The sequence below is a fragment of the Lupinus angustifolius genome, chromosome LG06, assembly GCF_001865875.1.
Source record: "Lupinus angustifolius cultivar Tanjil chromosome LG06, LupAngTanjil_v1.0, whole genome shotgun sequence".
NCBI classification, from domain to species: domain Eukaryota; kingdom Viridiplantae; phylum Streptophyta; class Magnoliopsida; order Fabales; family Fabaceae; genus Lupinus; species Lupinus angustifolius.
The window spans coordinates 13,998,422-14,024,417 of NC_032014.1; the positions used below are offsets into that span (position 1 = coordinate 13,998,422).

The 25,996-nt window shown below is 29.9% G+C and overlaps 3 protein-coding genes across 3 annotated transcripts; 2 read left to right on the top strand and 1 right to left on the bottom strand.

Moving 5' to 3' along the window:
- On the top strand, nt 7,535–9,655 carry LOC109350003 (probable sugar phosphate/phosphate translocator At1g12500). Its single transcript, XM_019591101.1, has 2 exons — nt 7,535–8,102; nt 8,631–9,655. Exons 1-2 carry the CDS (start codon nt 7,672–7,674, stop codon nt 9,271–9,273), a joined length of 1,074 nt encoding a protein of 357 aa, XP_019446646.1. The 5' UTR covers nt 7,535–7,671; the 3' UTR covers nt 9,274–9,655.
- LOC109350001 (guard cell S-type anion channel SLAC1) lies at nt 12,738–16,768 on the top strand. Its single transcript, XM_019591098.1, has 3 exons — nt 12,738–13,394; nt 14,829–15,634; nt 16,403–16,768. Exons 1-3 carry the CDS (start codon nt 12,927–12,929, stop codon nt 16,737–16,739), a joined length of 1,611 nt encoding a protein of 536 aa, XP_019446643.1. The 5' UTR covers nt 12,738–12,926; the 3' UTR covers nt 16,740–16,768.
- LOC109350002 (protein TPX2-like) lies at nt 19,108–25,775 on the bottom strand. Its single transcript, XM_019591099.1, has 17 exons — nt 25,544–25,775; nt 25,135–25,311; nt 24,276–24,362; nt 23,595–23,736; nt 23,345–23,450; nt 22,858–22,908; nt 22,477–22,574; nt 22,304–22,379; nt 22,144–22,206; nt 21,888–21,974; nt 21,611–21,669; nt 21,444–21,522; nt 20,306–20,368; nt 20,153–20,215; nt 19,967–20,044; nt 19,579–19,667; nt 19,108–19,414 (listed from the first exon to the last, which is right to left on the bottom strand). Exons 1-17 carry the CDS (start codon nt 25,731–25,733, stop codon nt 19,396–19,398), a joined length of 1,527 nt encoding a protein of 508 aa, XP_019446644.1. The 5' UTR covers nt 25,734–25,775; the 3' UTR covers nt 19,108–19,395.

A 25,996-nucleotide genomic window follows, 5' to 3' on the forward strand; every position in this document is an offset into this window, starting at 1 on the left:
TATATATATATATATCATTGTTATCTTTTAATTAAATAATATAATTAGTATTAAATTATTATTAACATATAAAATATAAAATATATAAAAATTAGGAAGGAAAAAATGTGAGGAGGAGGTGACATACGACATGATGGAAAAATGTAAGAAGAAATTGACATGTGCCATAAGGGAGTTTTTAAAATTTAAATTCAAAGAATTTGAACTGTAATATTAAAATTCAGTGCGAAAAATGTCAAAAAACTTTGATAAGGTGAAAAAGTACAATTATTCTTAGATTAATGGTAACATTAAATTATATAGATAGATTAATGTAAAGAACTAATTTGAATGTGAAAAATGATTTCAATTTCATCTAATGTTCAATGACTATTACTTTTTAACATAACAAAACATAGATGTTATATATAATATATAAAAAGTAGGAAGAAAATTATGTGAGGAGAATGTGACATGAGGGAAAAAATGTAAGGAGAAAGTGACATGTGGAATGAGGGAGTTTTTTTAGTGACATGTGGCACGAGGGAAGGAGAAAGTGACATGTGGCATGAGGAGTGTATAGGTAGAATATTAACAATTATAAATGTGTTTGTATAAGCATTTGTTTGTTGAAAGTGTGATTATAGAAAATATTTGATTATTAAATAACTCCATAAATAAAATTCAAATTGTATTGGATAATATCTAGATATAGATTAATGTACATTATATTGTTTATCCTAATGCTTTATTTGGTTGATAATGGAAAATAAGAAGAGAGAAAAAGGTAAGAAAGAGTAGGGGTGTAAGCGGTTTCGGTTTAAACCGCGAAACCGATGGAACCGAACCAAACCAAACCGTAAAATGTGGTTCGGTTCAGTTTCGCGGTTCGGTTCGATTATTTTTTAAGAAACCGTTTATGTTTGGTTCGGTTTATGGTTTTAGAAATTTAGGAACCGTTAGAACCGAACCGAACTGCAAATTAAAGAAATATATACTAGGGATTAAGAAATAATATTTTATTATTAAAAATAACTCATAAACTAAAAACACACTAAGTGAGATATGACAGATATTTTTTCTGATAATTTTAATCAAAATAATAAAAGAAATTATCAATTTTTGTGTGAATTGTAGTGTTACATACGTTACTAAATTGTTATTAAGTTAGTATTATATATGTTATTAGTTACTAAATTGTTTCCTAATGTCTTATGATTTGGAACATATTTTCCAATTCTTGTGATATTGAGTTTGAAACAAACATATATCATATATTGTTATACATGTATTGTTACATGTGTTACTAATTATGAAATGTAAAGTTATAAATGTAACTATTATATATTTTACTAATTGATATATATGTTACTAATCATGAAGTATATTGTTATATATGATTCATAATTTTTTATAATAATAGTAGTAATATTTATCCTTTTATGATAAACAATATCTCTTGTAACACATTTTGAATTTTCAGTTGATGACATATTTTTTTTATAAAAAGTAAATGTAAAAACCGTGGAATCGAACCAAACCGAACCATTCAAGAGCGGTTCGGTTCGGTTCTTATAGTTAAAGTTGCGGTTAATTGAGCGGAACCGAACCATATGTTTTTGATCGGTTCGGTCACTAAAATGCACAAAAACCGAACCGAACCGAATTTTTACACCCCTAAGAAAGAGAGATGTGAGAAAGAGAAAGAAAAGAAATATAGTAGATTTTTATGATGTTTGGTACAAGAGAATGACAGAAAATGAATAGAAAAATATAATTTATTCTATTTCTCTTTTGTTTGATTGGGTATAATATGAGAATATAGAAATGATATTATGATTCAAATGACGAAAATGTCCCTAAAATAAAGAGAATGATAGAAAATTGTTGTTATATTATTAATTAAAAATAAATGTTATGATTTTAAATTATATTTTATTATAATATCAATTAACTTTTTTAATTGATTTTTTTTTTATATTAAAAAAAGACCATTGTATGTTAATACTAATTAAAGCCAATAAATAAAGAAAACATACAAAACTGAATGACATTTTTAAGATTTCAACAAAAAAATTCACCCTATCTTCCCTTTCTCTCCAAAGTAGGAGAGAATTCATTTGTGATGGGTCACATTCACTTTTTCTTCTCTTCCCTCTTTTTCTCTTCTCATTCAAATGAGAGAAAGATTCACTTTCTCTTCATTTTCTCTCTCACCTTCTTCTCTCTATTCTATTTCACCTCAAACAAAGAGAAGCTAAATGAGAAATATAAGTATAGTTTAAATAAATAAAAAAGAGTACAAGTGTAATTAAGTTAAACAAAATATGGTATATTGTGGAAACAAGTATAATAGTATACAAGTGAATATATTTTCATTATTTTTTACTCATTACAATATAGTATAAGAGTAAGTTAAATAATATCTCATTAGAATTATTAATGCATTTTGTAATAAACCAAGAATAATAAAAATGTATTTACTCATGTGCTATTTGGATTTGTCTATATAATATATCATATTGTGTTAACTTAATTACACTAATCATATTTTTTTTGTATAAAAGATCACACTTTTTCATGCAAAGATAATCAATGTAATGTATATATAATTAACTTATTATCTTAAAAAAAAGATAGTTGACTTATTTAAATATGAAAATTTGGATTAATAATAGTGTCTCACTTACTTATATAGATAATAATATGTGGACTGAAGTAGACATTCTAACAAGTCTGATTGCAAAAGGTTCTCGTTCGAGTTCTCAATTGAATGAGAATTAGAACTTATTATCTAAAAATATATAGTTAACTTATTTAAATATGAAAATTTGGATTAATAATATTGCCTCACTTACTTATATAGATAATAATATGTGGATTGAAGTAGACATTCTAACAAGTCGGGTTGCAAAAGATTCTCGTTCGAGTTCTCAATTGAATGAGAATTAGAACTTATTATCTTAATTAAAAAAAGATAATTGGCTTATTTAAATATGAAAATTTGGATTAATAATAGTACCTCATGTACTTGTATAGATAATAATATGTGTATTGAACTAGACATTTTAACAAGTTTGATTGCAAAAGGTTCTCGTTCGAGTTCTCAGTTGAATGAGAATTAGACTGTTGTAGAATTTGAAAAATCTAGTCTAATCTAGTTAACCCAATTAATATGACATAAACTATAAAAACAATTAGACAGATTACTTTAAATTAAAAATAAAAGGTGAAGATATGAATATTTAACTTCATTCTAGTACAAAAAATAAAGAGATATTACTTCTTTTTAATTATATAGAATAATTTAATTAGTTAAATTGGTTAAGTCTTATATCACTCATGTATTATAATATTGCTTATAGATGAATGTTTTAATATTCTCCTTCCTTTTTTTACATCTTTTAGAAAATAACGATTTAATTATACGTTTGAAGCTATATAATTAATTATTATATTGTTTATTTTTTTTAATGAAAAATGTTAGCGTGTTTTAATGAAAATATAATAAATAAATTTTATCTTACTCATTTTTTAATTTGTAATGCAACATTAATATCAAGCTTTAAATAATTGAGATAATGTATCCTATTACAAAACCAACTTATAATTTTGTTTAAATTATCAAGAGTATTTTCATATCTCCTTTGGATAAGAAATTAGTCCCAAAAATTAAACAATTAATATTTTGATTATTCTAAAATCTAATAGAAACTTACAGTACTATATCAATATATTCTTCATAACTTTTAATATTCTTCCAATATAAGAAAATGATCGTGTATCACCTTTGTGGAACATGTCACCTTGCCTATGGTGTTGAAGGAAATATAGATTGATTTTATAAAGACACGTATCTTCATTTAATTCATCTTGATAAATTTTTAAAGAATTATATATTAATTATTATCGCCAAAAACCTAGATGATCCATTAAAAAAATTAAATAAATGTTGTTTCTTGATCCAAATGATGAAGGATTTGATTTATGATAAGTTAAAGTATTGTGAATAAGTAAAATAGTTCGGTCAAGTGTTGTAAAAATCAGACTAAACTGATAACTTCAACCAAAAATTTGGCCAACTTATTTTCATACTTGCATAATAATTCTATTAGTCATATATTGATACGGTCAAGACTGATTATATCAAACGCTTTCATCTATATTGTACCAATAATAACAATCAGTTTTTATTTAAAAATATATTTTTTATAAAATTTGTTGTGAATGATCAAAGACAATTTGTTTATAATTCTAAAACACGGACTATAATCAAGCCACACGTTTTATTTTATCGTTTTATTAAATTTTTAATAAAAATATTTATTGTTTTATTAAATTTTTAACGTTATTGTTAGTATAATATATATATATATATATATATATATATTTACCACTATTCAATTTACTTAGTAAATTAATGGTCAAACTGTTATACTATCAAACAAGTATAATAATGATTTTGATAATGATATGATTAATAATACTGATTTAGTCTATTCACCCCAATGTAATTTTGTTTGGATGGGAGAATTAATGAATCTAAATAAAAGATAAATATATAAAATTTCTTAATATTTGAAAATTAATTTTTTTATTATTAAAAATATTACACATAAGTTTAGATAATATTAGAGTTCAATATTTACTAGAGAAAGTTTTGTACACCATCATTATACTAAAAGCACATATTTGAATTGATTCACTTGTGTTACTTTTGGTAGAAATTAATTTTTATTTGAATTTATAATGTTGAACTTTAACAATTTTAAACTAAAAAATGACATGCAATTTTGTTTTGTAGAGTTTGAAGACTTAAAAAGGAGATTTATAATTTATTTCCACAAAGAAACCGATCCTATTATATAAAATTTGCCTTCAAACACCAATTGATATTGATCTAGTGGTACATGACCATAATAAATTTTCACATAAATCAAAAACTCAAACATTTGATTCATATGTGCGATATTTATTGGAGGGACTTTAATTCCTTACCAAATTCTATATTACTTATGCCTCTCATAATTTTAACTGTTTTTCTGAGTTACAATACAAGGCTGGTTTAAGGCCCAAGTGGGTTAATGCCGTAACCCGTAAGTCCTTTCTACTCGAAACAAGATCCAATCAAGCACACCATATTAAATATAGAGTAAATTACACTGCTACATCCTGAGTTTTAGTGAAATTATATAAATTAGTCCTCACTTTTTTACACCTACACAAAGCCCCTAATTTTTATACTTTCATTACACTGACCACCCTTGCATGAGAAATAAATGGGATTTTTGGTTCGTTACGATATAGTATAAGAGCGATTTAAACAATATCTCTTTAGAATTGTTGATGCATTTTATAACAAAAAATAAAAAGATACATTGATTTGTATATTATTTGAATGTTTCCTTACAATATATCATGTTTTGTTTAACTTAATTGTATTTATCACATTTTCTGTTTAAAAGATGACACTTATTTCTCATGCAACGGTAGTCAGTGTCATGAAAATATAAAAACTAGGGGAGGTTTGTGTATGTGTAAAAAAGTGAACGATGATTTATATAATTTCACTAAAACTCAGGGGGATGTGAGTGTGATTAACTCTTAAATCTACTATAACTATTTTTATTCAAGTTGTTTAATTATCATGACGCAGCATGTGCATATAACTGAGCTCCACTGTTTACAAGAAATTTTACATTGGCATGTAAGATGGGCAAAGTAATTGATCCATATCTTCATTATTTATTAATCTGTAATCTATTAATTTATTTATTCTATATTGACTTGATTTTAAGCATCCAAAACTCTCAAATTATTGTGAATTTATGAGAAGACCAATGTTTGAACGATTTTCTTTGAATTCATGGATTTTAATTCTAAAAAAATTTGTTGGGAACGTGAGAGATGCCTAAAATATAGAGCGTATGCATCTTGCACTTGGATTGGAGTCATGGGCTTTGACTCTTGAGTTGTAAATAAAATCCACACTTTTATTATATACTTCCATGACACAATAAATTTTAAAGTAATCATTATATTTTTTGATTGTACTAGTTTAATTATTCTAAAATTGAAAACCCGAAAATGGTTTTCAAAAAATCTAAAGTTGGATCAAACTAATCATTTTATGAGTTAAATTATTCTATATCAAGTATTGTAAAATATACTATTAATAACTAATTTGACATGTATTTAAAAAATTTGGGATTATTTTGGTGTTTTTTATTCTTGATGGACCAAACTGATAAAGTCGAAAAAACATGAGGGAATGAAATAAATAATTACTCTAAATTTTATTGAGTAATGTTTCATTTTGATATCAAATATTACCTAGGTTTATCAACTTTCTATACCTTCCACAAAAATCTTCCTTTATGGCAAAAAAATAACTCCAATTTTACAATGTTTAAAAAATTAAGTGAAATTATGAATTAATTAAGAAAGTGCTTTATTAATTTTCACGGAATTGTTTAAGACACATAACATATCTTCTCATATCTATCCTCACAAGATTGGGTTAGATATACATTTATAACTAATAACTAATTAACAAATTTCTAAATATGGTTTGTATTTTTTTGTTTAGATTACATGTTTCATTTATAAAATGATTTGAGTTGAAAAATACCCATAACATAGTAAAAACTTTCTTAACATAAATGATTATCATTTTCCATATGTAAAGTTATATTTGAATTTTTATTACTATCCTAAAAAGTAATTAATGATCTAAATATGAACTTAATTGTTAAAATTCTCGTAATTCTAACCAAAATAATAAAATTTCAAAGTCCAATGAAAGATCAGTTATTATATTGTCTATAATCAATTGATTCAATCAAATTCTCATTATTAATGATTTAAAAAAAAATTAGTTCAGTCCAAATCGATAAGAAAAATTTAATTGAAACAATGATCTCACATCTAATAATTTTCCCCAATAATTGTTCCTAACAAGGACATTAGTTAATATTGTGGATCCCTTCCAATATCTATTAATCCATTCAAATATCTATGTTATTACTCAACACCGACACTCTACCTCCTTACAAGTTGATAGATAATCTCTGAGCTGTGAGTTACCCTTCTTTCCCAAAGCTAAAGGCCCACCATCAAATTCCCACAACCCCCAAAATTATTCCCTTCATTGCTTCATTCTGATCGAAAAATAAAGATTTATTATCCCAAATTATGTCTTCAATGATACTAATGAAACAAAAACACAAAAATAATGAATATTCAATTTATTTTATCTAATATAACATGTTTTCTTTGCTACTACCAACAAAATGTTGGTCTAGTGTTATAAGGTCCACTAAATTTAGGATGATCAAAATGTTAATAGTTTGATTCTTACTTGCTAGATGGACAACCACAAACCCAAAAAAATATTAATTCATTAACTAAAAGCTGAAAGACCATTTGGTAATACCAAAAAAAATAAAATTGTTAAATCCTTGTTACTCATCCATGGTCCACAAATTCTTCATCCACCCAAATCTAAATCCTAACCATTGGATCATATAGTCCAATCATCACTACCCCTTACCAAATATCACACAATACCATTCCTTCACACTTCATCTTAGTTATTCAGATCTCTCCACACAAAACCTGAAACAAAACCAAAAACCAAAACTTGTAAAAAGAAAGTATTCCAAAAACCTTAAATAACCAACCCCATTTGCCATGGTTGAGGCACAAACATGGACAACTCGAAGAATGAGCAATCCAAGGTTGTTGGACACAACAACCACAGACCAAGTCCTAGATATTCCTCCAACACCACCAGGTGATGTAAGAAACAACAACAATGGTTTTGGTTTTGGATCTGGTCTCTCTCCAACTATTATAACAGCACTTATAATAGCATCATGGTACTTCTCCAATATTGGTGTTCTTTTACTCAACAAGTATCTTCTCAGTTACTATGGTTACAAGTACCCAATATTCCTCACAATGCTTCACATGCTTTCTTGCTTTGGTTATAGCCATGTTGCGATTAATGTCCTTGAAGTTGTTCCAGCTCAACATATTCAATCTAAGAAACAGTTTCTTAAGATCTTTGCTCTAAGTATCATCTTCTGTTTTTCTGTTGTTTGTGGCAATACTTCATTAAGGTACTCTTACTACAACACCAAACTTAGTCACTTATGCATAAAGTGTAATTTTTTCCTTAGATTCAGATATTAGGTGGACTTGATTATTATCATTACAACAAAAAAAGTCAATTTGGTCTCTGATTTTGTAAACTGTCAATCAATTTGGTCATGGCATTTACTAATGCATAGTAACGGAGTTCAGATCTTTTCCAGTACCAGAGAGTCTTTTACTGGGTAGAGATGCTGACACGTGGGGAAGTCATAGGGACTGAATTAATTGACCATATGCAAAGTCATGAACCAAATCGAACTTTTTGTAATTTCATCGACTAAGTTAATGGATCACATCAAATATCAGATACAAATTAATGGTTACTTCTTATTCTTATAATAGAGGTGTGGATGTTATGTAACATAATTGTTCACTTTAGTTCTAAGTCCTTAATGTCTTACTTTAGGAACTATCTTCGAGTAATGAATGATTATAATTCTAATAATAATCTGCTGTTAAATTAACCAATTCAACTTTATAATTACTTGTAATAGGTACATCCCTGTTTCATTCAACCAAGCTATTGGGGCAACAACTCCATTTTTCACTGCCATCTTTGCATATGTGATCACATGTAAAAAAGAAACTGGTGAAGTGTACCTAGCTCTGTTACCTGTGGTTTTCGGCATCGTTGTTGCAAGCAATAGTGAACCATCATTTCACCTTTTCGGGTTCTTGGTTTGTATCGGTTCGACTGCGGGGCGTGCATTGAAATCAGTGGTTCAAGGGATTTTGTTAACATCTGAAGGTGAAAAGCTTCATTCGATGAACTTGCTTCTTTACATGGCACCAATGGCTGCACTTATATTGCTACCTTTTACTCTCTACATTGAAGGGAATGTGTTGGGTACTACTATTCATAAGGCTAAGGGTGATCCTTATGTTGTGTTCTTGTTGCTGGGGAATGCAACTGTGGCTTATTTAGTGAACTTGACTAATTTCTTGGTCACGAAACATACGAGTGCATTGACTTTGCAGGTTTTGGGGAATGCAAAAGCGGCTGTTGCGGCTGTTGTTTCGGTTTTGATCTTTAGGAACCCAGTCACAGCAATGGGGATGATGGGGTTTGTGATTACAATCATGGGTGTGGTACTCTATAGTGAAGCAAGGAAGAGATCCAAAGTTACAAGTCATTGACACCACCATATACACGGATCGATGTGATTGCGAAAAATGTTATGGCCTCAATTGCAGTTGCGGAATTGGATCGGGACACAGATATAATGTGAATTCTCAAGATACCTTTTTATTGTAATATTGATAATGGCATAACATAAACATGGCGCAGGTACTTTTTTCTTCCTCTTTTCTTATATATCAGAATTTACATTTGATTTGATTGTATTTGTGTAACTGGGATATTGGATAAATTACAGCAATTGGACTGTATAGGATGAAGCAGAATGGGAAAGGGTATTATGTGAAACAATTAAAAGATGAAAAAACTTTATGTGTAATTGGTGAGGGAGGAAAATTCTCCTTCACTTAGTTTTGTTAATCACATTTTCTATTGTTTCTGTTGCTTGTGTAGTTCATCATTTGTTACTGTGAACATTTTGGAGCTTTTATGTATTTTGTTAGCTTTGGTTATGGTTCATTCAAGAGATAAATTAGTAGTCATATGGTTCATTTTGTTAGTTTTGGTTATGGTTGTTCTTTTAAGAGATAAATTAGTAGTAATAATGTTCATTTTGTTAGCTTTGGTTATGGTTCATTTGCGAGATAAATCTCAGGTCAAACACCTCAAGAAACAGGAATCACAATTATTGATTCAGGAACATTGCGAATGGCTTGTATGATTGTATTGTATCTATTGCCAATGTTTGAAATATTATTGGACATGGATAATTTGTCCTCAATTCTTTCTATGTCTCAAGCCAATTATATATTTTCACATAACAAAAGAAATTTTTTAAAAACAAAACGTAACATTCTAGGAAAGAGAATGAGACACCATTCAGAACATATAATTTCTATCCAATATTATTTCTATCCAATAAGAAGTTGCACATACATTATTTAGGATTGAAGTTGGTGAGAGATATCAATATCCCTTTCTTGTTATATCTTACATAATTAAAAATATCTTATGTATCTTTGCTCCATGCAACAAATTGTTTTGTTTTCTTCACTTCTATACATTCTATATCATCACTTGTTTATCAATATGTGTTCTTTTCTCCGTAAGTTAATGTATTTATTTTTATATGCTTTGCAATTTAGTCAAATTCATGAAATAATCTCTAAACTTATGTTACTGAGTTATAATATTTTTGCTGTGATTTCTCCTCCTTCTCATTCCAAATATATTCCTGATTATTATATATACATAAATAATTGTACTGAAAATACGTTCAAAATGTGACCCCGATTTTTATCCCCATACCAAACTGATTATTAAAGGTAGACTCAGAGTGAATATCTTCTTTCGTATCTAAAAAAAATTCAAACTAATACCCAAATATTATGAATGTAAGTGAAAGTAATACATATCACGTCATAAAAATATTAAAAATGACTAATTTGATATTCTTGAGACCATGTTGGATTTTTTCAAATTTTAGGGCCAAATTGGTAGATGCAACAATTCTAAGAAATTAAAATAAGTCTTTTACTAAGACGATCAATTTTTTGGAAGAGATGATCAGTTTGGAAAGGTTATGGCTAAGTTTCTTGAAAATATTGCATTATTTATATATAAACTCCTTAGGGAGTTGTTTTTGGAGAAGAAAGAAGGAAAAAAAGAGAGTTGAGAGGCACATAAAAGTATATTTTATAGTTTCCAAGTTTTTATTTTCTCTCATTTATTTTCCAAAAACTAATTCGCAATCAGACCCTTAAGAGTTTATCATTCCTCCCCATTAAGAAGAGTAAGACTGAGAGAGGATAGTGCTCTAAAAAATCAAAGAAAATGTAAGATGCAATATCATTTGAATCTTTTTTATTTAGGATGAGATTACATTTTTACCCTTAAAAATAAAAGAAAAAAAAAACTCTTCTCTATAATAAAGAGGATCTTGTTCTCATTAAGAAGTATTAACTACAAGTCATATCCAAATAAAGTTCGCTAACCCTAATAATGAGAAAGTAAATTAGCCGTGTAAACAAAACTTCAATATTTGGCTTTGAAGTTTGAACTTAAACTTAATTGTTTGATTAGGATTTACATGCCAATTAGACATTTGCCATATCTAGTAGGATGTTGGATTAGATTTAACTGCACAGACTAATTTTAAAGATTAAAATGATTAGCAATTGTGAAACTCATGTGCTATTTTTTTAATGTAACGTCAGAACGTATATTGACCGTATTATTATATTAAATTTAATCCCTAAAATTATGTTACAGTCAATAAAGAATATATGATTAACATCTATTATAGAATTGTGTAAATATTTATTTATTTTATTTTCCTCGCCAGTGTATTTTTTACTATTTGTATGGGTGGTTAATTCTTTTTGGGATATTTTGACCGCTTCTTATAACAAATATTCTTTTTGGGATAGAATAAAAGAATATTGACCATTATTCTTATATGACATTTGGAATTAAGTTTGTCCAATCATTAGATCAATTTCTTTGATGAAGAGTTTTATTATTTATATACTAATAACTAATGGTAGAAATAGTCAGATCATACAATGTCTTAAACAGATTCAACTTATAACAACAATTCAAAGTCTAAATTTAATCTATTTAAAAGTCTGACATGTTAACTTATTTAAAAATATGTTATACTATATCTTGACATAAGTTAATATATTTGCATTTAAACAGACTAATATATATATATAGGCTAATCTAAGTGTCTAACCTTATCGATTAAATTTATTTGTATATACATTTTTATATTAAAAATAATATGAATATTATTATATAATATAATTAAATAAATCAACTTGTTAGGCTTAATAAACATTTTAGATGATTTAAAATCTGTCTTGTTAAATTAAATATGTATTTTAAAAAACCTAACTATAACAAAAAAAAAGTCTAATATGACTTAGTGTATTATAGGCAAGTAGTTAGCCAGTTTCCACCTTGCTTTTACGGATACAAAAATAAATCCATATATTTTATATCATTCTCTTATACTCAAGTTAATATTATTAATAAGAATTTGATAAGTATGTATTAAATAAAAATTAAGTTAATTTAAAATTTTAACACGATTAGTATGTCAAAAAGTGAGATGATTATTTACCCAAGATGAATATTTAATGAGAAAGATTAAAAAAATGGAAACTGTTTTCAAACAAAAATGAACTTTGGTGCCACTTGTCCAAACCATTTAGGCCTAGAGTTTTTTATGCCCGTTGAAAACTCCCGACTCTTATTGTTTGTCCTTTTTTTTTTATCTAGGTGTCCTAAACCAATCAGTATTTATAAACAAATAAAAAATAATATTTTAATTTAATTTTATAAAATTAATTTATTAAATCATATATCTAAATATAAGTGGCTGAAAGAATTGAGACACTAAGCTGAGATATGTGATCCCCATCACAAAACTCCATCCCTTACATGAACACTACTTTCAACTTTTCCTTAATCATAAACCACAAAATCTTCGGATTTTCGATCACATGATGTTCCTCCCATGCAACCTACTTTTCTCTCAAAGTAGTGGCTTCAGTTTCATCCACCAAACAACCACCAACAAAAGAAGCCCTTCTTTTCTTCTCACTCCTCGTGAGTTGTCCCTCACATTAATATGCATAAAACTAAATAAGTCGACCACTTAAGAATTCAATAGAGCTTGTTTTACTAAACACTATATCACAAGAAAATGGACAAAAAAAGAACAACTCTAAGCTCTCTCAACACCCATTATGTGGATGTACATGAAGTGTTACCAGAAGAAGATGAAGAAAGGATAATAAAGATGGAAGAGGATAAAGTTATAGAAATGAAGAGACCTTGTAGAAGTTTTAATAGGCAAGTTTCACTTGAGACAGGTTTTTCTGTGATGAACAAAGAAAATAAAGCTAAAAATGAAAGGAAGGGTCTAACAAGAAGTGGAACAAGTTTAGGGACAGGTTTTGGTTTGGAAGGAAGAAAAGGAGACTTTAGTATGTTCAAGACAAAATCAAGTCTTAGCAAGCAAAACTCTTTGTTGCCAAGAAAAATAGAGAGAGAGTTGGAATCTCATAGGAGTAATGATGGGTTTGTTGGAAATGATGAATCTGTTAATACAAGTGTTCCTGTTGGTAGATACTTTGCTGCTCTTAGAGGACCTGAGTTAGATGAAGTTAAGGTGAGAAACTACATTGTTTTTAACTTAATTTTATGCTTTGTGCAGTTTTCATGCTAGCTACCTTGTCTTATCAATTGATGATTCCATAGTCTTTTATGTAAGAACTTTACTTGTATGTGATATATGTACCATATAGTGTATACTATATGCTACCATCCTAAATGACTAATGTTTAAATTTTTGCACTAGAATTAGTAAATGTATCAGGTAACATTAATTAATGATAAAAACAACAAATACTAAATTGCTCTTATGCATCATAGTTCACCTAAAAAACAAACTAAGTTGCTCTTATTAGTTTTCACCTATAACATATACAAAGGCAAACTCGATCCATATATTCAATATCTTTCTTCTTGAACGAGATCTCAATTCCATCAATGGTTTGATTAGATATTTTACCAACTTGTTCTGATATAGTTCCTCTTCAAATGAAAATGTGAATTAGATTTTCACATGGAGGAATACTTTGGTGAGTACATGCACAATATTTTTATATGTGGTGAGTTTGTTTGCACATCAATTTTGTCATAGGACCCAGGAATAAAGAATGTCAGTTATATTTACTGATCCAAAATGCATCAAATATGATAAAGGAGTAGCATAAGTATAATATAATTAGAGGTATCAAAAGCATAGTGATAATATGTAGAAAAAAATTCAGGGTGGGCATGTAAGTGGCTCTGGCATAGCACATAATTCATCAAAAAATAAATAATAGACTTACAAAAATAGAATCCACCATACATAATCTAATCTAATTATATAAACTAAAAAAATTTAAATTGTGTTAGAATTGATAAATAAATAAGTAATAATTATTTGAATTTGTGACATAGAATAACTAGGAGTTTGACATGTAATATGACTTCATTATAAAAATTTGCACTGTATGTTAATTAGATTTATTCAACATTTTCAAATTAAGCCAAAGTTCACAGATAAAACGGAATGCAACGTGTGATAAGTTGCATTTTGTCTTGAGCTATCTTGGTTTTAGGTATAAGAAATGTTTTTAATATATTCTTAAAGGTTATGTTGAATTCCATCATAAATAAGTTTTATTTTCATGTTTCTTATGAAATATATATTACGGTGAATATGATTGATTTTCTAAAAATCTCATTCATTAAAATTGAGAGGTTAGAAAGAGAATGTCATTATATTCCTTTAACATAAAAATATAATATTCATATGATAATTCCATATTCCCATCTAAAAATCTCAAATTCTGAAGACATCATATAAAATGCATCATTGTAGAGTTCTAAAACCAAGACAATTTAACATCTTAGCCTGCATATAACTATTTAAAAGCTTGTGAAAGTTCTTAATAGAACAGTAGCAACTTCACTCAAATTACTATCACAAAATATTTAAACATGCATGGAACTAATTATATCATTGTTATCACACATGCATTTTTTGGCACAGGAATTTGAGGACATTCTTCTACCCAAAGATGAAACATGGCCATTTCTCCTTCGGTTTCCTATAGGATGCTTTGGTATATGTCTTGGCCTAAGTAGCCAAGCTGTTCTATGGCGTGCCCTAGCAACAAGTCCTGCCACAAAATTTCTTCATATTCCACCAGCCATCAACTTTGCATTATGGCTATTAGCTGTAGCAGTGTTAATCACTGTTTCATTCACCTACATTCTCAAATGCATATTCTACTTTGAAGCAGTGAAAAGAGAGTATTTTCATCCAGTTAGAGTTAACTTCTTCTTTGCCCCTTGGGTTGTATGCATGTTTCTTGCAATTGGGGTGCCTCCAAAACTTGCACCGCATGCACTACACCCTGCAATTTGGTGCACTTTTATGGGACCCTATTTTCTACTTGAACTCAAAATCTATGGTCAATGGCTTTCTGGGGGGAAAAGGCGTTTGTGTAAGGTTGCAAACCCTTCTTCACATCTTTCTGTTGTTGGAAACTTTGTTGGGGCAATTTTGGCCTCAAAAGTTGGTTGGGAAGAACCTGCAAAATTCTTATGGGGTGTTGGTTTTGCACATTATCTTGTATTGTTTGTTACATTGTATCAAAGGTTGCCAACAAGTGAGGCACTTCCTAAAGAGTTGCACCCTGTGTATTCCATGTTTATTGCAGCTCCTTCAGCAGCAAGTATTGCTTGGGAAAGTATCTATGGTGAATTTGATGGGTTGTCCAGAACTTGCTATTTCATTGCCTTGTTTCTCTATATTTCTCTGGTTGTACGGATCAATTTCTTCACTGGTTTCAGGTACAATATTCTCTCCAATTACAATCTTCCCTTTTTGTTTTTTGTATAGGTAATGTAAAGCAAACATGTCCTAAATCTTGCCTCATATGCTGTCTCGTACTAATGAAAATATGACATATTAATTAAATTTTATTATTATTGTTGTTTTTGCTTCATTATCATTAACACGAGATAACATATGAGAGAAAAACAAATCTATATTAGTGTACATCTAGATTTGAGTTATAATATGTTTCATTTTTATGTATTTTTTAAATATAATAGAATAAGACAAATTAGAAAAGCAGAATATTTTGATTCAACTAAAATAAAGAGGAGCCAAAGAGAATAAGAGTAATATTATTTATTCATAAAAGAATTGACCTCCAAGGTCAAAGGATGTTGTCACCCTTGAGCGTCCAACATTACTCATAGAACAAAGCAAAACATCTTATTTTATGAAACACATGAAAAATTACCATGCTATGCAACACTTCTCTCACATTCACTATAACGTTAATGATGTTATTATATTGGTTGATAAAGATGACCACATAGCACACAATAAATGCTATGAATGAAGCAGTAACACAAAAAATTTATTCTGAAGCCTAAGCATTAGTTGAAAAATCTAGAATTTAGGATAGCTGAGTGTAAATCATTGAAGGGATTTCTAAAAAAAAATGTTTTTTTCTTCCTGAATTGAGTGGTTCAAAGTTTTTAAGTAATTATTGACAACTTGGTTTAATATAAAATTATTCAATGATCTAGTCTTGACTAAATGGACAGGTTTTCAGTGGCATGGTGGTCTTACACCTTTCCCATGACAACTGCATCAGTGGCAACCATAAAATATGCAGAACATGTTCCTTGTGTCATAAGCAAGTGCCTTGCTCTAGGGTTATCATTCATGTCAACAACAATGGTATGTGTTCTGTTTGTGTCCACTTTTCTTCATGCTTTTGTTTGGCATACTTTGTTCCCAAATGATCTTGCCATTGCCATAACAAAGAAGAGGCATAGCAAGGAGAAGAAACCTTTGAAGAAGGCCTATGATATTAAGCGTTGGACAAAGAAAGCTTTGACCAAGAACAACTCAGTGGACAAGGATTCAACTCAAGAATAATGCACCATGCAATGTTAAACATTATAATTCCAAATCCTTTGATGTGGGGTTTCTATGTTCTTGAACAAGTTATGCTTAAGGATGCTACATTTGAGTTATAGAAGCTATTTCATGTTTTCATTTATATTGGAGCACCTAACCATTGTCTTTTAGTCTGTTATAGAAGCATAAAATATAGTAACTAGGAAGGTGTAATGCAACTACTTTAATCAGTTAATGTCTTTTTGTTCGTGTTCTTTTCAAGACATAAACAATTACCACCCTGCTTTTGGTAGTTATTTACAAGATTTTATCAATTCAATCATCAAACAATATCATCTTATTATAGCCAGATAATCTTCAACATCAACAAGTCTTAATCTCATTAGATAGAGTTGACCATATGAATCAAACGATTTCATAATAATTTATAATAAACAATTTCCAGTAACAATATTTACCCCTAAATGTTTCTGAATTACTTAGCCTATAATCGCTAGTTTAAAAGAAATAAATTGAGATATTTACAAAAATCAAATCATGTACCCTACTCTAGCCATGACACGGTTCTATTTTTCTTTGCAATTGTTGGAGTTTCATTTATGCAACTGTTAAGTCGTAGATCTTCATGCTTATGAGCTTACCAAACACTCAGGTTTTTCGACTAATAAACATTTATTTATATTCTGAATATATATATATATATATTTAAAAGTAAAGAAGATATTGGTGTTATCAACAGGAAGCAGGAAACTACAGAGCCGATGGTTAAGCATAGTGTTTCATCGGTTTTTTCATCCCTAATTTTTCGGGTAGAAATATTTTTTGATTTCACAACTTGCTTCACTTCTATACAGGAATCGAATTTGTATACAGAAAAGGGGGTTCAGCATAATCCACCAATTGAACTCTTCAGCAAGGTGAACGGTTCTTCCTTGCTTCAATCAGTATTATTTACTTGCCATAAAGATATTTAGTATTTAGTTGTTCTCACAATTATCGGTCAAACTTTTTTCTTGAAATGTCAGTTGTCCTTGACATCTAAAGTCCAGCCAAATAATGGATCTCATTTGAAACCACCTCAGCATTCAGGGATGTTCAGAAAGGTTCCCCTCTGTCATTTTGAATTGCATACGATGATCTTGAATTATTTTTCATTTCTCGTATCATCATATTGATTTATTTGTTTCTCTGTGCAAGGATTCAAAAGAAAATATGTTAAATTCTTTTCATCCTGACCAACATGTAATATATTTTAACAGTGTCAACATGACATATATTGATCCTAAGTTTTTCATATCTGTTTCTTAGATTTAAATTTTTGAATGCTATATTATTCATTTAGTAGTCCATCATACATCACAAATGATAAATATTCATCATCTGGCTGACACAAATGATGCAGGGAAAACCTTTATTATTTGGGGCAAAGCAGATTCATCATGGTAATGGTGGTTGCATTAGTGAAGCAGGTACTCGGTTGAGTGCATCGAGGTATGCATAATTGACAATATACTTAGTGTTTAATAAATTTGAATGTCTAATCAGTAATGACCAAAAGGAAAAATGTTCTTATATTCAACCTTCTATTCTATTTGGAGGAAAGTGTTGTTGAAGAACCTTATTTACTGTATTAACTTTTCTAATTGATGGTCCAGGGGCTTGGGAATTAGGTAACAATAAATGAGGATGAAATGTGAAACCAGCTTTTGTTATTGACTTGAATATTTGCTTCTAACATGAAGGTTGATAGTACATAGTTCTGACAGGAGCCTAATGCATTTCTCAGATGATAGATGCTTCTTTTATTGTACACATAATGTTAGTAAATTATAGTGGAAATCATTAATGTCTAACTGCATAGTAACTTGTATCTTCAACTACTCTATTGAAGAAAAGGAACAAGGAAAATTCTGTAATGTTGTATAGCCCTCATGCAATAATCATATCTTTGTATTTCTAGAATAGCTGTAACTCTATGCAAGGGGATATATTAAATACTTTCTTGAATATATTTTTTACATGTTGAATTTCATCATACCCCACACACACATATATACATACACAAACACACACACATACACATACACATATACATATATATATATATATATATATATATATATATATATATATATATATATATATATATATATATATATATATATATATATATATATATATATATATATATATATATATATATATATATATATATATATATATATATATATATATATATATATATATATATATATGTATATGTGTATGTGTATGTGTGTGTGTTTGTGTATGTATATATGTGTGTGTGGGGTATGATGAAATTCAACATGTAAAAAATATATTCAAGAAAGTATTTAATATATCCCCTTGCATAGAGTTACAGCTATTCTAGAAATACAAAGATATGATTATTGCATGAGGGCTATACAACATTACAGAATTTTCCTTGTTCCTTTTCTTCAATAGAGTAGTTGAAGATACAAGTTACTATGCAGTTAGACATTAATGATTTCCACTATAATTTACTAACATTATGTGTACAATAAAAGAAGCATCTATCATCTGAGAAATGCATTAGGCTCCTGTCAGAACTATGTACTATCAACCTTCATGTTAGAAGCAAATATTCAAGTCAATAACAAAAGCTGGTTTCACATTTCATCCTCATTTATTGTTACCTAATTCCCAAGCCCCTGGACCATCAATTAGAAAAGTTAATACAGTAAATAAGGTTCTTCAACAACACTTTCCTCCAAATAGAATAGAAGGTTGAATATAAGAACATTTTTCCTTTTGGTCATTACTGATTAGACATTCAAATTTATTAAACACTAAGTATATTGTCAATTATGCATACCTCGATGCACTCAACCGAGTACCTGCTTCACTAATGCAACCACCATTACCATGATGAATCTGCTTTGCCCCAAATAATAAAGGTTTTCCCTGCATCATTTGTGTCAGCCAGATGATGAATATTTATCATTTGTGATGTATGATGGACTACTAAATGAATAATATAGCATTCAAAAATTTAAATCTAAGAAACAGATATGAAAAACTTAGGATCAATATATGTCATGTTGACACTGTTAAAATATATTACATGTTGGTCAGGATGAAAAGAATTTAACATATTTTCTTTTGAATCCTTGCACAGAGAAACAAATAAATCAATATGATGATACGAGAAATGAAAAATAATTCAAGATCATCGTATGCAATTCAAAATGACAGAGGGGAACCTTTCTGAACATCCCTGAATGCTGAGGTGGTTTCAAATGAGATCCATTATTTGGCTGGACTTTAGATGTCAAGGACAACTGACATTTCAAGAAAAAAGTTTGACCGATAATTGTGAGAACAACTAAATACTAAATATCTTTATGGCAAGTAAATAATACTGATTGAAGCAAGGAAGAACCGTTCACCTTGCTGAAGAGTTCAATTGGTGGATTATGCTGAACCCCCTTTTCTGTATACAAATTCGATTCCTGTATAGAAGTGAAGCAAGTTGTGAAATCAAAAAATATTTCTACCCGAAAAATTAGGGATGAAAAAACCGATGAAACACTATGCTTAACCATCGGCTCTGTAGTTTCCTGCTTCCTGTTGATAACACCAATATCTTCTTTACTTTTAAGTATCTGCATTCAGACATTTTGGAATTACTGGTATAGCATATAACAACAGCACCTAAAAATATAAGACAACCTTAATTCAAAATTACAAATAGAAATGGAAGGGGGGAACACGAAAATCTGAAAGAAGTTCTTAACTTCAGACTTCTTTGTGACATTTTTCAGAGATCAAACTATTATCACACATAATTACCATTTCTCTTTAATAAAGAGAAGAAAATAATATATACTAATTAGAGCAACCCCATAACACATTCTATTACAATAACATTTTTTTAATAGACTTTAATGTGTACCAAAAAAATGAGTTCTACAGGAGAGTAACCTTCAAATAATGAATCATAAAGACTCAAGTAACGTTTTCAAATAAATTTAGAAGCCTGGTATAAAAGAACGACAGGGGAAATTGAAAATATATTGAAATCCAACAGAGTTATATAAAACACAGCTTTTCTAGATGTAACTTCATCTGAAGTCTCAATTACAATGGGCTGATAAAAGTGTATAGCTTCTATTATTATTAATAAATTCTACCTCAAATTATTATTTTTTATATCCTAAGAATTATCAAGCCCCAAACACAGTTTAAGAAAGGAAGTTAGTAATTATATATTCATATCAAAAACCATAAAGCCCAAATACAAGACCTGAGAAAGGAGGATAGTAATTATATATTTATCACCAGAAATATATAATTATCAAAATAAAAGACCTGACAAAGGAGGTTAGCCCAAATACTGTTTTTCTATGTGATATTGAAGTTAAATTGTCTTGAATATGAAAACTATCTACGATTCATAAGTCTGATAGTATACATCTAAGATTGAAATGGTATACGGGTAAGAATGAGTTATGAATGTTTCATCATATGTAAACACTACATGTTGCAAGTTTGGTTCCATTTTTTATCAGAACACTTATTACTTGTTTTCAATTAAGCTACGCCTAAAGATTGTACAAACTACTTTAGTTGAAATTTTAAAATTATGAATCATATCCACCATTGGATAATGACTTTATTCCTTAGTTACAAGTGTTTGCTATGTAACATACAAGCTTTTAGTAGTAAATGTCTCATTACCGTCTTATTAAGAGGCCGAGATTTGAGATTGTGAGTAAAACTCAATCCATCGTACTTCGGTGCACTCATGGCACTAGGCCTATGCATAGAGACATTATTCTGTAGTTAGTAATAATGTTTCGTGAATTATCAAAATTAGATTGAACACATATCTTTGCATTTGTTACCTTCTCAAATCCCTGATTTTAATATCTAGAACAGAAACAGCAGCATGTTTGTCCAAACCCTGCAGCCACATAACTTTGGTATCTCAAAAACTAATCATATCTATCTCGTAACCAGAAAATAAAACAAGAAAATGCAGCTCAATCATAAAAATTCATAACTGGTGTTTCTCCTGTAGACTGGTATAAGAACATTGAAGGACAAATAGCAATACATAATGTTGTAAATAATAGAACATACATGAAGGATAAAACTTAAAATTCAATGAACTAAATTAACCTTATCAGAGTCATTGCAGTGAAGTGAAGACGGTGAAGTAGCAAATGCTTGTTGCATGGCCCTCTCCTCAGTCTTCAGGTGAAATTCCTGAGAAGTAGACATTGAAAACTTGAGCTTCAACTTCAAGATAAATTGAGCAGAAGAAACTTGTTTCCCTCATTAGTTGCTAATTCAATTCTTTTCTTTTCATTATAAATCCAGAAAATTGTGACAAATCTGGATGAACTGAGAATTCAGTATCACATCTCAAGCTTACTTGAAATTCTGGCAACTGTGGAGTGCTTCTTTTAGGAATTGGCGTTGAAGGAGCATCGAGAATCTAGATTATGATTTATGACCATAATTAGAGATGACAATTGCAAAGATACGTGAAAAATTAACCAAACAAAATAATTATATGCATAGCAAGTGCCTACTTTTCTATTTAATGGCCGTGCTTTGAATCTGGGGACTGCCATCGTCACATGCTCTGCGTCTGCAACATCTTTGGATCTGCAAAGCACAAATATGCCCTGAAGTTAATTATTTCAGGAAGAAAATTCGTCTTAAGCAAAATTTTGATAAACACTACATGTCTACAACCACAAACCTTATCCTTTGTGCTCTATGTGCTGTTCTAAGGTCAGGCTCTCTAGGAACAGTAAGCCTCAGCTTGGAACTTGCAAAATTTTGAGCAGCCACTATAGCCTGCACGTACACACAAATATGTGGTGTCATAGAAAAAACATCTTTCTCTGAAAGATTTGAAGCCATCTTGTTCTTCCCATTTTCAGTTTAGGTACGTCATAGAGGAAAACAAAAAAATCAAAAAGGATACAATTCTATGACTTTTCAAAAAATCCTATAGGTAAATAACATACAAAAATATGAGCATCATGCAAGTCATATGAAGGTACTTGACAAATTCATCCAATCTACTATTCTACTTATACTAAGGGAAGATTCAAGCATTATGCATTAGGGTTCATACCCTCTTTGGTGCCTTGTGGAGAAAATTGGTTTGCTGCTTCACATCATTAGCCTGTTACAGAGATGATACAGCAAGTATTTTGAATGCTCCTTATAAAATAAATGTGATGTCAATAGTATTCAAGCTCCGTTTAAATTCCAGGTCCATGGTTCAAGATATCAAGTACTTCAATGCAACTGCCCAAACATGTGGGATTAATTGAACTCTACTAATGCAATATATGTTATCCATGAAATTTATTGACTAAGCTCTCATGCACAGTTCCTGAGAGCATTTCTGATGCTTGTAAATGTAAAAAAATAATGTCAGGAAATTTTTCATAAGATAATTGCAACTTACTAGGACATGCACAAAATTATTCAGCATTGAATAGTCACTTTATGAGCAATCTCTTGCATATGTCTAAGAGATTCAAGCAGACAAATGCAACTACAGCTTTTTCACATTTTAGAAAATCAGGGAAGGAGGAACAGAACAATTTGTATACCTTGCACAAGAGACCACCCTCTAATTTTTGTCGCTTTGCAGCCTGAGTTTCTACCTCAGAAGAGATAGATAAATTCATTTCATTCTGACTTAGTTGCTTCGGAAATCTGAGAATGTTAGAGTTGTAGATATAAGGTTATATTGTTCCTTTTAACATCCACGCATTAGAGATCCAGACAGTCAAACAACACAAAGACAAACTAAGAAACAAATGTAATAATATGCCAATAGGTCTACTTATCAATAATCACCTCGATCCAACAGATTTCGGGGGCCTGTTTTGTTTGGCCAACTGACTAGCTGTAGGTTTCATTAAGGTTGAACTCTTCCGTACAGCAGATTTAGCCTTAGAATTCAAGCTGTCACAGATTTTCTTACTCCAAACGGTAAGTCCTAGAAAGAGACACAGATACATGTCATGCAGATAGAGAATAAAGAAGTCGAGGTTGACGGAAAGAGAACAGAGGCAAATAGATAGGGAGCAAGAGAACTCCAAGCACATAATGTCCAAATGTTTTCACCTAAACGCTCAAGCTTCTGAAATAGTTCTTTGACATAATATCAAGCATTCAAGCCAAAGTTCTTATAATTAAATTAAATTTCAGCACACGGTTGGGCTTATACATTATTCCTACCTTAAGCTTTTCAGATACTTAATCCTTGGCATCAGGAGACTCTGGCTAATACCAAAAAGTACCATGGTGCAAGAGATGATTGCGACATAAATAAGGATCACATATCAAATAATATTACGAGAGCCTCCGGTTATAATTTTAGTTTAAAGTAAGAAATTGATCACACCAAAGTTGTAGTTCTGAAACTAATCACCTAATGTTTGGGTACACAAGTGGATTATATGAACTCAGCCATTGACAAATTTCAGTTAAAACTGTCCTTTAATTAGAATCAGCACTATGCTATATATTTATTACCTGTAGGTACTTGCACTTTCTGCATAGCATCATTTTGCAATATTCCATTCAGCATGCCTTTGATCTTTCTACCAAGAGCTTTCGAATCTAACCATTATAAATTACAAGATGTCGTCAATAAGCCAAGAGTCATGAACTTTCTGGCTATATGTGTAAGCAAAACAATACTGAAAGTGTTTCTTCAATTTTCAAAGCTTTCATCACATACTGAAAGCTTCCACATAGAATAACATCACTATAATATTAGCCACACTGCACAACAAATTTCATTAGCGCCTAATTATTGTTGTTTATTTAGACCATATAAAACCACCCTTATTGCTTCCAGAGGAATAGACATTTGTAATGGGTACATATTGCAGCAGCAGTTAGTTCAAAAGGAGTAGAGTGAAACCCTAGTGTTTAGCACACTCAGAAAACAAAACAAAACGGAATAGAAAGGGACAATACATTTTCAATAGAGTATTTTATTTAGTTCTTTTTAATCATGAAAACCGTCTTTCGGCTGACAGACATAAGTCTGCGCGCATCTACCCTTCTCAGAGCTCATTAAATGGGAGTCTTGTGAACTGGGCCATCCTTTTTTGTTCGATTCTTTTTGGTTTCATCCGTGTTAGTGGAACCAAAATATCCAACTTTATAACTCCACATTTTGTTCCATTCTATTTGTAAAATGCATCAATCATATAATAGAACTCGTACAGTTTCATCCATTTAAAAACATCTCAAAATCATGCTTAGAATGGCATAAATCCAAGCCAAGAACATTTTGTATCTGCATAAAACTACTAGTGGCTAAAACAGAGTTGCAGGACAAGAGAGAAAATTCAACAGAACAAGGTCCATTGCAACAAAATACCATTATTTTCAAAATATTTCTTGGAGAATTTCGGTCCCAGAAGAACGCTAGATTTTTCATCATCATCACCAAAATCAGCCACATTACTTGTGTCGTATTCTACATGGTGTGAATTTGAAGAGTCGCTAACACTATCTAAGCTCAGCTCCTCTGTCATCATTAGCCTTGTCACAAAAGCTGTAGCACAAAAAAACAATAGCACAACATGAGCAGCCATTTCAGCAAGAGAAAAAATAATAACAGCCGGACTTCGGCACAACAGTAAGGTTGTCTCGTAAACTAGAGGTCATGAATTCAAATCCTTCTCCGTCTCCCGAGACCCCACTAGTCGGAACCTCGTGCACTATACGCCCTTTTAAACAAAGGGAATAAAAAAACCATAAAAATAAAAATAAAAAATAAGACTGACGAGAAGGAGGGTAAGTAGGAGCATTTTGAAACCAAAGTTGAGCTTGTTGAGATTGAGAAGGAGACTCTGGTTTAGTGAAATCGAAGAAATGAGGAGCGTCAAACTCATAAGCAAGGTCTATTTCGTGAGCAACGAAAAATTGCTCCGTTTCTTCAGCATCTTCTTCCATCATCATCATCGTCATTCTCATCAACCTTTCACTATTTCTCTACACTTTCTCGTCGAATAGTCAAGCTTTGGCAGAAATGGAGCATGGGTTTTAAATGACAATTTATTATTTCAATCCTTTTTTTTATTTTTTTATTATAAGGTAAATAATCATTTTTATGTCAACAAAAATATATTCCCAACACTTAACATTAATTTCTCTGTAATTATGGTTTTTTAACAAATGTTGTTCTCATAATTAAATATTAGCATTTTATATATATTCCCTTCTTTTATCAAATATAA